At 43.1% G+C, this 12,392-nt stretch overlaps 1 protein-coding gene across 1 annotated transcript in view; it reads left to right on the forward strand.

The window, feature by feature from the left end:
* Positions 1-12,392, forward strand: part of LOC311619689 (maestro heat-like repeat-containing protein family member 1) — a gene marked incomplete at both ends in the record, with an annotated part of 59,482 nt that overhangs the window by 21,343 nt on the left and 25,747 nt on the right. The window contains 8 exons of the mRNA XM_084878241.1: positions 2,591-2,713; positions 3,028-3,180; positions 3,890-4,015; positions 4,379-4,458; positions 5,243-5,378; positions 6,835-6,924; positions 11,161-11,265; positions 12,014-12,149. Of these exons, the coding sequence (XP_084734367.1) occupies positions 2,591-2,713; positions 3,028-3,180; positions 3,890-4,015; positions 4,379-4,458; positions 5,243-5,378; positions 6,835-6,924; positions 11,161-11,265; positions 12,014-12,149 (949 nt within the window). The remainder of the gene's footprint in view (positions 1-2,590; positions 2,714-3,027; positions 3,181-3,889; positions 4,016-4,378; positions 4,459-5,242; positions 5,379-6,834; positions 6,925-11,160; positions 11,266-12,013; positions 12,150-12,392) is intronic.

Below are 12,392 nucleotides of genomic sequence, written 5' to 3' on the forward strand. Positions count from 1 at the left end.
ACAAAAGGGGGAGGAAGTAACTGTACTTAGTTTTTGTAAAAAATATATATTTTATTGATTTTTTTACAGAGAGGAAAGGAGAGGGATAGAGAGTTAGAAACATCAATGAGAGAGAAACATTGATTCAGCTGCCTCTTGCACACTCCCCACTGGGGATGTGCCCGCAACCAAGGTACATGCCCTTGACTGGAATCGAACATGGGACTCCTCAGTCTGCAGGCCAATGCTCTATCCACTGAGCCATACCGGCCAGGGCTGTACTTAGTTTTTGACTGGGAGGGGTAGGAGTGTCAGATGGAGATGTACAGTAGCATGTAGACCTGGAACTCAAATCTGGGCTGGGTGTCTAGATTTGGGAAACATATTTTCCCTGTCTGTAAAATGGAGATGATAATATTTACCTCAATGCATTAGGGTGAAGATTAACGAAGTAACATGTATAAGGCTGGTAAACATTAAGCACTAATGTTCTGATGATGTCAGTGATGATGATGATGATGATGATGATGATGATGATGATGGCCAGAATGAGTGGAAGCCATGGCTAAGGGAGGACATAGGAGAGAGACAGAATAGAAAGCCCTTCTGATGCTCCACTAGTCCCTCTTTTCCAAAGAGGTAAACTTCTCCCTTTATCTACTTGGTGTCCAAAAGTCTACGAGTCCCACTAAAATGTCATTCCTTTCGAGGATCTGTGTCCTGGACCTGTCACTGTCCTGAAGCTCCCTCAACTCTGTCTTCTCTTTTCTTTTAAATATATTTTATTGTTTTTTTATAGAGAGGAAGGGAGATGGATAGAGAGCCAGAAACATCTATGAGAGAGAAACATCAACCAGCTGCCTCTTGCACACCCCCTACCAGGGATGTATCCGCAACAAAGGTATATGCCCTTGACCGGAATCGAACCTGGGACCTTCCAGTCCACATGCCAATGCTCTATCCACTGAGCCAAACTGGTTTCGGCTGTCTTCTCTTGCTGCAAAGACTTAATGGTGACCCTTCCAGCACAAATGAGCCAATTTGCCAACACCTGGTACCTGCATATCTGTTTGAGTTTCCTTAGCTCTGTGCCCAGCCATCCTTGTTGAGTAAGCTTTAGGGAGAAACTAAGCTGACAATGAAGTCATAAGGGCCTTCTAGGGGGCAGGGGGGTTAAGTTAAAGGCTATTTCTGGCAGGAACCACAGAATCCCAAGTCTCCATGCTTTTGACTCTCTCTAGGTTGTTATTCCCAGATCTATGCTTCCAGCATCAACATTCAGACCCACTGGCACTAAGAACATTTCCACTGAGTTGTTTTGCCATGACCTTTCAAACAATGCATCTAAGAACTCACTCCTTTCCCTCTCACCAGCTTAGACAGGCCTCTTTTTCACCTGCCTGTTTTGGTCAGAGTTACTGCTGTTTCCTCTTCTCCTGAACTAGAAATATTGGCACTGTCTATAAGTCTTCCCTGTCTTCCATCTCCTCCCTGACTAGCTATCCAATCCTGTCTGTGAGGTGCCTGGGTTTTGTTCTTTCCTCTGTTCCCTCCTCAGAACAACCATTCTTTGAATTTGTAGTGCATATAAAAGTATTCTCTATTGTGCAAAGTTAGGTTTGATATTACCAAGATTTTGTAAGTCTGTGACTCTGATTTTTCTTAATAATTTGCTTCTTGAATTACTTCTTGCAAAGATAATTTGTTCTCCACTTGGATATTTTTTTGAAGTTTTTACTCTTTTTATTTTTTATTGCTTAAAGTATTACACATAGTAGTACATATACCTCATCCCCCACCCCCACTGACCTTCCCAAGCCTCCTCTACCCCCTGTCACATGCCCCCATCCCCCACTCCACTGGCTTGTGATCATTGGTTGCGCTTATATGCATGCATACAAGTCCTTCGGTTGATCTCTTTCTCCCCTCCCATACACTCCCCAGCCTTCCTGCTGTAATTTGACCATCTGTTCGATGCTTTACTGCCTCTATATATGTCTTTTTGTTCATTAGATTAAAATGTTCTTTATTTTCCATAAATGAGTGAGATCATGTGATATTTTTCTTTCATTTCCTGGCTTATTTCACTTAGCATAATGCTCTCCAGTTCCATCTATGCTGCTGCAAAGGACAAGAATTCCTTCTTTTTTATAGCAGCATAGTATTCCATTGTGTAAATGTACCATCGTTTTCTAGTACACTCATCTGCTGATGAGCATTTAGGCTGTTTCCAAATCATAGCTATGGTGAAATCTGCTGCTATGAACATAAGGGTGCATATATCCTTTCTGACTGGTGTTTCTAATTTCTTGGGATATATTCCTAGAAGTGGGATCACTGGGTCAAATGGGAGTTCCATTTTTTGTTTTTTGAGGAAATTCCATACTGTTCTCTACAGTGGCTGTACCAGTCTGCATTCCCACCAACAGTGCATGAGAGTTCCTTTCCACCTGGATTTTAAATACTTCAATGGAAAACCAAATCTCCCTTCCATTTCTTTCCTCCCCTTTCCCCACCCCTTCCTTTCTCTATATCTTGCTTGTGGGGGAACAGAGCATGTGTCTGGCTCACCCTGACCTTTGGCATGGGGTACTGGCTCTCTGTGTTACAGGGCATTGCTGTGGCGCTCAGCATTGTGTCCAGGAAACATCTGATGACAGTCCTAGAGCAACTGGAAGTGTATAGTGCTATACTCACTGACAAGAAGTCATCATTCATCCTCAAACTGCCAAAGGTGATGTCATTCCCAGGGGGCTCTACCAGCCTCCCATATAAAGCCCTCCAAGGCATCCCCATCCCTCCAGCCTCCAATTTTTCTGAGGCCCTGTGACTCATCTATACCAGTAAATGCTTCTCTTTCCCTCTAAACAACTGTGGGAAAGTTGTATCCTCACTCTCTCTCTTGTTCCGCACTTCAGGCCCTGGTATCATCAGCTACATGCCCACCCTGTCCCCCAAGCTGCTCATCATTCCACAGTCCTGTCTTCTTCCCCACATGCTCTGAGCAAGCTTTTCCACCCTGAACCTCCGTTTCCCCTTTCCCTACAGGAACAGCAGCGAAGGGAATGGGTCCTTGTCTGTAACACCATCTACTTAACCTATAGCAAGATTATTTTGAGAAGCAAGGGAGCTATTTTTGAGCATATAGATGCCATCCTAGCCTTGATCATGCAACACTACCACAACTGCCTTTTGGAAAAGGTACTTCCTGCTTACTCTACTTCTCCAACATCACACTTCTGCCATCTCCTCTCTTACCACCCAAGAAAAAGATGCCTGGCCTTAAGTGGGAGTCAGGGGCTAGTACAGTGACTTATTAATCCTTTCACTTAATCCTCCTACTCTGAGACTCTAATTGGCCCAAGGAGGAGACCTCAATAACTTTAAGTCTGTTGAAAAGTGTCTCTTTACCTGCTGACATAGCTACCTAACATGCCATTGAGCTCTTCACTGCCCTCAGTGAAGAAGGAATGAGTAAAACCTCAATTCCCTAGTATTCATAGGAAGAAGCATTCAGGAGAGGCAGAGGAGTCCCATACTATTTTCCTGTATTTGCTATTTGTTTAAAGCATGGGTACCCAGGGTTGGAGAAGGATCCCTTTCTATTCCCAACTCAGACATCCTTCCATAGACCTTGTTCAAGGGAAAGACAATACCTTGGGAGACCAGGAAGCTTGATCTATGCTAATTTAAGAGTTCTATGAGGGTAGCTTCAGAAGGGGATAGGTGAGAAGGTGGCTCTCTCCACCCCAGGGATGCACTGATCCACCATCAAAGGGAAGATTCAGAGCATCAGCCTATGGAAGGCTGAAGAAGGCTTAGGTCCTCACCCCCCAGACTGTGTAGATAGTGTGTCCTGCCCCAGATTTATTCTCACTTTGGAGATCCCTGAGCATACTGGTTCATTCAGGATAAAGACCTGAAGCTGGATTACCTGAATTCCCTCATCATACTGACAAAAATCCTGGGCAGTCAGCAGCACATGGTCTTTCGATTCAAGTTCCCCAACAAGCTAGCAATTGTAGCCTTCATGGTGGTAAGTATCTTGAAGGAGGATGGAGGTGGGAAGGCAGAGAGGAGGGGGAATGGGTCCACATGGAAACCATTGGTAGCACTCCTAGGCTAGGCCTGAAGGTAGAAGTCCAGATTTTCTAGTGTCCTTTTCCTGCCTTCGTGTCCCTTTCCCATCTTCAAGGCTGGGGTTAGTACTGTAGGGAAGAGGTGGTTGGGAGTAGGAGAGAGGTGCTGTACTCATATCTTTGGAAGTCACTAAAAATTCTAAATTCCACCTTCTTATGAACACAGCCTGGAGTGGGAGGAGGCAGACAAGAAAAATATTTTCACCATCCTCTTGGTGTGCGTGTGTGTGTGTGTGTGTGTGTGTGTGTGTGTGTGTTAGGACCTAATCAAGGAGGAGCCATTGAACTCCATTTCCAGCCCTATTAGACAGAAGGCAATGAACATCATCAATTACTTCAGGTAACAACATACCATCCACTCTGTCTTCATTGAACTGGTTCTATTGCCGCTCTTTAGTCCCTAGTTGATCCCCACTTCTTATTTTCTGCTTCATCTTCTAGCATAAGGGAATAGTAAAAATTTACTAGACAATATCTGCCACTTCTTTTTGCCAAGATTTTTTAAATACATTTGATTGATTTTTTTTACAGAGAGGAAGAGAGAGGGATAGAGAGTTAGAAACATCTATGAGAGAGAATCATCGGCCAGCTGCCTCTTGCACACCCCCTACTGGGATGTGCCTGCAACCAAGGTACATGCCCTTGACTGGAATCGAACCCGGGACCCTTCACTCCACAGGCCTATGCTCTCTGAGCCAAACCAGTTTCAGCTCTTTTTGTCAAGATTTTTTTAAATGGGTTTTTTAAAGCACCTGGTAGAGATGGCCTCTCCTATTTCTATAGGCACTTGCTGTTAATTCTGCCCCAGGCGTCCTTTGCTTTCAGTGCTGTTCCTGATAGGCACCTCCATCTCCATCACAGATGTCCTATTCTCCCAAAATACCAGTACCCTTTCCTGAAATAGTTATGCCTCTTCTCTTTCCCTTCGTTCTTTTCTTTCCATCTTCCTGGATCTTTTCACCCTTTCTTACTATTTCCTTCCTTTTTTCTTTTAATACCCTTTCTTCTGATATCTCTCTCTTTCTTGCTCGCACTTATTTCTCTGTCTCCACCTTCCCTTTCTATAACCTTCTCAGTTGTTGTTCCTGACAACACTGGTTACACTTCTTCTCCCTGGATCTTAGGATGCTCAGGCCCCTCTTAGAGGTAGAAGAAAGAGTAGAGTTACTTAGGACATGCTTCAAGAGTGTGTTCTGCCTGCCACCCACAGAAGTTTTGCAAAAGGAGGCATCTAGTCCCAACGAGGGTCAAGCCAATGTGGTAAGTAACTCTTCAATGTTTGTCTCTTTGGTTTTATTTTTTAATTTTTTAAGGAGATGGGAATGAAAGGTTTGGCAGTTTTATGTAAGAGTCTTCTGCCTTTTTTAATAAAAAAGAAATCATTGAAAGGAAGCCCTCCTGTGAAGAAGAGATTCCTGGGTCATGTAGTCTGAACTCTACTCCTGAGACCTAACTTCCTCCTTCTACCCATTGATTACCACTGCCGCCACTTTAGCACTCTGGTCCAAAGGCAGACACTTGATCCTTCCCTTTGTAACTGCTGTGTGATTGAAACCACACTAGAAGGTTCAAATATTATTTTACTAAAGTTTGATAGGTAAATAAAGCCAGGGCATCCCAAGAGCAAGAAATCAGAGTGTATTTCTTATAGGGCCTGCAGTGCTTCCTTGAGGAAGAAAAGAGGGATTCAATTTTTTATTTATATTCACATGTTTAATTCCTAGGAATTCTTTCATGTGTTCTGATTATACTTTATCTTGCCTGGTGGTTCTTCTTTTATTGATGCCATAATCTCTTGAATTTTTTGAAAATATTAAAAGGAATTTTAAAATAGAAGTTTCTACTATTTAGTGAATTAGCTTGATTTTCTTTAAAGTCAGTTGGTTTGTTCATCTTGGGCATCCTTTTCATCAGATTTCTGGTAATCCTTACTTTTTAGGTCATAGTTATTTTATGTAGGAAAGACTGGTACATATAGAAAAGGTGGAGGTGGGTTTTCTCTGGCCTTCTCAGTGTAAATCTGATTCGGATAAGGAGGGTATTTTGACAGGATTTCTCTGTGGGAGTTCCAGCTGCCCGGGAAGAATAGCTTTACACCTTTGTAGGTTTCTTCTGAGTACTTTATTCCAGTGAAAGCTGCTTTTCTTTTTCTTTCCCCTACTTTTCGGTTTTAGTGGCTGAGATCTATGACAATGTTGCTCTGGTTCTCCCAGCAGGCCCTACATTTAGAAGCCCTCCTTGGCAGATCACCTACTCTCTTTATAAGGCTTTGGGCAAGGCCACTTCAGTAAAGGGTGAGAGGGAGAAACCCACTTTCCTAGCTTTTGTGAATCAGTTGCTCTGCAAACAGCTAGGCAAGTCCTCCTCCCACCTGGAGCCAGCCAGCCTGTCAGTCGTGGCTGCTTACTGAAGCTGTATCCCCTGGGACCAGAGTCCCATATGAGTTCAAGTTAGGGAGTGAGGGTGGAGAAGGCAGGGTAGCTATGTTGCAGGGGAACTCCAGCACACACTACAAACCAGGCAGACATTTGTGCTCTGGTGAAACAACAGAGGGATTTATTCAAATGAATGAAGAGCCAGGAGTGCTTGAAATGTAGGGAAAGTTTTTGGATCAGACTTTCTCAAGGAAAGCTGGAAAAGCCAGAATGCTGAGAAATTTAGGAGGAGGGTTGGGATGACAGGTTGGCATTTGTTTGAGTTCCATTTTCCCTCTCAGAATCTCTTTAGGGAGACCATGAATTCCCTCCTCAGACTAATGGAGACACTTATTATTGAAATGCCGACCCGGATCCAGAACTGCTTGCAGGTCAGTGGGAAGAAGCCTCTGAAGGTTGGTGTATTCATTTCCTAGGCCTGCCATAAATAAATACCACAGGAAGTGACTTCAAACAACAGAAATACATTCTCTCTCAGTCATAAAGGACAGAAGTCCTAAATCAAAGTGTTGGCTGATTTTATTTCTACTGGAAGCTCTGAAGGAGAATCTGTTTTATGCATCTCTCCTAGCTTCTGGTAATTCCTAGCAACTCATGGTATCGCTTTGCTTGTCGACATAGCATTCTAATCTGTGCCTCCGTTTATTTTCACAGGGCATTCATGTGTGTGTGTGTGTGTGTGTGTGTGTGTGTGTGTGTGTGTACAATAAAAAAAATATGTTTTTATTTATTTCAGATAGAGGGAGAGAGAGATAGAAACATCCAATGATGAGAGAGAATCATTGATCAACTGCTTCCTGCACAACCCCCACTGGGGACTTATCCCATAACCCAGGCATATGTTCTTGACTGGAATCGAACCTGCACCCTCAATCCGCAGGTCACAGTCTTATCCACTGAGCCCAACCAGCTAGGGGTCTTAATAAGAACAGCAGTCACTGGGGTAGGACCCACAAATCCAGTTTGAACTCACCTTAATTTGAATCATCTGCAAAGAAAGACCTTATTTTCAAACAAGGTCACAGTCTGAGGTTCTGAATGGACATGAATTTGGGGTGGGAGGAACACTATCAACCTAGTAGAGTTGGGAGCAGACCAGGAAAACAGACTAAGAACTGCTAATTTTCACAGTAAGAAAAACTGGGAGGTAGAACTGCTGATAAATATTAGGTGCAAAGGTTTTAGGGAAAGGATAATAAGGACTGAGATTAATAGCTGATATTGGTCTTGGCTTTAGAGGAGAGAACTTCCTCCTTCTTCCCCGACAGCCATAGCTGTGGCCAGCTTCTGTCTTAGCTGCCCGCTGCTCCCTCATAGTAGTTAAAAGTTAAAAACACAGCCTTTGGACTTGCATACACTATGGTTCCAGATCGTGGCTCTGCTGTTTGCTGTATAGTCTTGGGAAGTTATTTAACTTCTATTTGCCTCAGTTTATCCTGGAAAATGAAATGACATGTAGTACTTAGTTAATACAGTCATTTGGTTATTCAATGAGATGTTCACAAAGTGCTTGGCTCAAAGAAGTGAGGTGCAGGTGCAAATGATTTGTCCATTTTTAAATTGTCTTTTTATTGACTTGATTTACTCTCTGCTAATGTCATTGTGATGCTTTGGCTTTCTCTTGAAATTGCTATTCCCCAATTACCACAGGAAGTTCAAGATTTCTTTGCAGTTCCTGTTGTTACTAAAATGCTAGGGGCCCAGGACGCAAATTACATGAGATCCAGTACCCCTCTGTCCCAGCATGGGACTGCCCTGAGTCCGGAGTCCCACCCCACATCCTGCTTGATTATATAAAGATTTGCATAATTAAAAACTTACTAGTAAAATCATTTAAAGTTTTACTCAGAGAATTTTTGCTCCAAACTGATCCTCTTAACATCATTCCCACTAACCCTCTATAGATTACCATTTTCATTAACTTCTGGTTTGTCATTCCTGCTTTTCTTTTGTGAAAATAAGCAAATCTTTTTTATGGTATATTCTTATTTCCATTTCTGTTTTACACAATAGTTACCACATTCTATTCAGTACTCTTGCCTTGCTTTTTTCATTTATCCACATCAGTTCACAGGTATATTCCTTATTTTTTATGATTTCATATATGATGTGCATGTAATATAGTTTATTCAATCAGCCCTCTATGGATGGACATTTTGACTTCTTATAATCATTTTGCCACTGGTTTTCTTCTTAACTTTTAAATTTGAAAGGATTGTAGATTCACTGGGAGTTGCATAAACAGTACAAAGAGCCTCTATTAAAACCAGGGAATTTCCTGGCTGGTGTGCTCAGTGGTTAAACATTGGCCCATGCACCAAGAGGTCACTGGTTCAATTCCTGATCAGGGCACGTGCCTAGGTTGCAGATTTGATTCCCAGTGTGTGTGTGTGTGTGTGTGTGTGTGTGTGCATGGGCTCAGTGAGGGGGACAATGTACAGGAAAAAGATGATCAATGTTTCTATCTCCCTCTCCTTTCTTCTCTCTCTAAAATCAATACAATCATATTTTTAAAACACATAGAAAACAAGGAATTAAAACACCATTGTAAGACATAGACTTGATTCAATTTTCAACAATATTTTAAAATTGATTTCATAGTGGAAGGGAGGGGGATAGAGAAATAGAAACATCAAAGATGGGAGAGAATCATTGATTGGCTGCCTCCTGCACACCCCCTTCTGGGAATCGAGCCTGCAACCTGAGCATGTGTCCTTGACCAGAATCAAACACAGAACCCTCCTCAGGCCAATGCTCTATCCACTGAGCCAAACTGACTAGGGCAGGAAGTGTTTCTTCTGATCAATGAAGCATCGGTGTTCTTTTGAGTTGACTGTGGATTTTTCATCTGCTGTTCTTCTTTTTCAATTATATATCACTGTGTATGTGGTTGCATCATTGTCAGATTGATGACTGTAGATTGACAAGTAGCAGGACTCATATTTGGGACCCATAATTTACCAAAGATGAGACACTTTTACATTGTTTCAAGTGAAACCATTTATAATTATATTTTTCAAGTAGATTTACACACACTTTACTCTGGAATCTGTGAATATGGTGACTCTTACTTTCTATCACCAAGTTATTTTTCTAATAAAGAATGGGAAGAAGCCAGGCCCGGAGCAGCAGCAGCCAGGCCTGAAGCGGCAGTGGCCAGGCCCGGAGCAGCTGGGCCCGGAGCAGCCGGACCCGAAGCAGCTGGGCCCAGAGCAGCCGGGTCGGGAGCAGCCAGGCCCAGAGCTGCAGCAACCAAGCCCGGAGCAGCCAGGTCGGGAGCAGCCAGGCCCAGAACAGCAGCAGCCAGGCCTGGAGCGGCAGAGGCCAGGCCTGGAGCATCCAGGCCCGAAACAGCTCGCTCCTCGCCTGCCCCTTCCCCAGGGCTGCCTCTCAGACATGGCTGGAAACTTTTGGGGGAACTTGAGGGTCTGCTGAATCAAGTGATGAAGGCTTAGATCTGGATGTGTTGAGTTAGTACAGAGCTGGGGTGTTGATCTGTGAGTGCCTTGTGTGGGGTCTGGATGAGGTTGGTTGATCTATTTGGAAATGTCTTTTGTGTATCCTTGGGCATGTGGAGGTATTATTGATTTGAGAAAATGCTAAGTAACTGATTTACTATCTGAAAAATTTTAAGTTCTGAAAGTTTAAGGTCTCTTGCCAAAAAGAGATTTTAAAGCTAACACCTTAATTTTAATGGAGAAAGGGGAAGACAAGCCCTCCCCCCCCCCCCCCCCCCCAGAACAGGTAATCCAATTCCAACCAGCAGCTATCTTTAAACAATGTGTCCATTTACACTTGAATGGCTACACCTTTTGATAGCCTAAGGGCAAGTTTACATGTAAACAAGTTTGCTTCTCAATTCCCAGGGCAGAAAAAAACAAGGTTTAAAATTATTAGATTTTAAAATTTATTCTTAGAAGTGTAAAAGTTTATTAATTTAAAAACAACAACAACAACAACAACAAAAAAGGAGATTGAAAAACCTGATGAACAATATTAGCTGTTGATAGTAGTAGAGTCGGCAATATGGGAGGGGAGTGGACTGACTGTTCTTGGGGAAAGGGGGAGTGGTGGATGTGGGAAGAGACTGAACATAAACTGTGCACCTATGGATGAGGACAATGGGGGGTGTGGAGGGGGCGGGGGTGGGGTGGGAAACTGGTGGAGGGGGGAAGAAATGAGGAACCTTTGTAATAATATGAACAATAAATATTGATTTAAAAAATAATAAAAAAAGAAAGAAAGAATGGGAAGAAGAAGGTAGAGGAACTCAGGGGTTATGTTGAAGCACTGAAGTGAATCAGAGTTGATATTTTAGAGAGCCACTGCTTAACCTGAAAGAAAGAGGTAGGAATTGAGGTAATTCCTAGCTCCTAAATGAAGGGGAAATTGGGGCTGGAGGATAAAATATCTTGTAAACTTGATAGGAGAGAGGAGAGAATGAAGCCTCTGGCACCAGACCCACATATAACCTGCCTCTTGACAAAAGAGGTCCTGCTGTCAGAACTCTTGCCCTAATGCTTTGTAAAAACCAGGTTCTGGAATATCTTTCTGTTCTCTGGGACACAGATGGATAGGCCTCTCTTTTTACTATCTTCTTCCTCCAGCTTATGGAACCTTGGCTTAAATCCCAGAAGGACAATGAGCGTGAACGGGCCATGTGGTGTACCGCACGGATTCTTGGTTTTACGGCAAAAATGGAGGATTTCAAAGTGAGTGGTAGCCTGCCCCAGAGTCTGAATCCTCATACCTGTCTGGTTGCCCTTATGCCTACCTAGTTATATATATTACCAAGCTTCAGTCACTCATTCTCATTATCCTTCTCCCTGGCCCATGCTATTTTCTCTTGTACATCCCATCCTGTCCTCTCCTTTCTCCATCTGACATCTTCTACTAATACTTGATCTTTTTCTCCACCCATCAGTTTTATTTCATCCCACTTGGTTGAGTTTGATGCTATTTGTCTGAACAAGCAATTACTAAATACTCACCTTGTGCCAGGCACTGTGTTAGGTGCTACAGCAAATACACAAATGACCTAGATTGTTTCTGACTTCATGAATCTTACAGTTCACTGGGGAGAGAGGCATGCATAGAACAAACTTACGGGGAAGGCGATAATAAATATATAAACCGAATATAGTCGTACTAAAAGATCAAACAATTACAAGTGAGGGGGCAGGGAAAGCTTTATAAAGAAGAAGGCAGTGAACTAGACTTGACAGGTGAGTGGGGTGTCAAGGGGCAAAGAAGAGGGATAGAGTAAGGTAATTATAAAACTATGACCTCTTATGTCCTTTACAGCCACAATTCATCTATTTAATTCCATTCCCATTAACCTCATATAGTCTCACCTTTCATGTCTCTGGCATATGCATTTCCTCCTCTGAGTTCTTCCTGTGATAACTCAGCCTAAGGGAATGGCTGGGATAACTTGTGACTTCCAGCTTCCTTCCCCAGATGGAAATTGAATTCACCAGGCTGGGACGCTTGGTAAAGCTGCTGGCCGTGTGCTGCCAGGACCCAGTGGACAACATCTGCTTCCTGTCATCCCAGGCTGTATACAACCTCTACTGTATCTTCTTGAAGAAAAAACGTATGAGGAACCTTCTCTTACCACTCCGCCTCCAACCACCCACTTAGACCAGGCCATCCCCACACACTCGTCCCAAGAAGTTGCTTGAGTACCTCATTTCCATTGAGGAACCTACCCCCAAACATCTACAGATAATCTCTTGGGACAAAATACCTACATAGGAAATACTTCTTTTGACTTAGTTTCTGCTCCTCTGGCTGAACCCCACATTTTTACCCAATTCTATCTCTGCTCTGAGGAAGG

The sequence above is a fragment of the Pipistrellus hanaki genome, assembly GCF_964339955.1.
Source record: "Pipistrellus hanaki genome assembly, chromosome: 3".
Classification (NCBI taxonomy): Eukaryota; Metazoa; Chordata; class Mammalia; order Chiroptera; family Vespertilionidae; genus Pipistrellus; species Pipistrellus hanaki.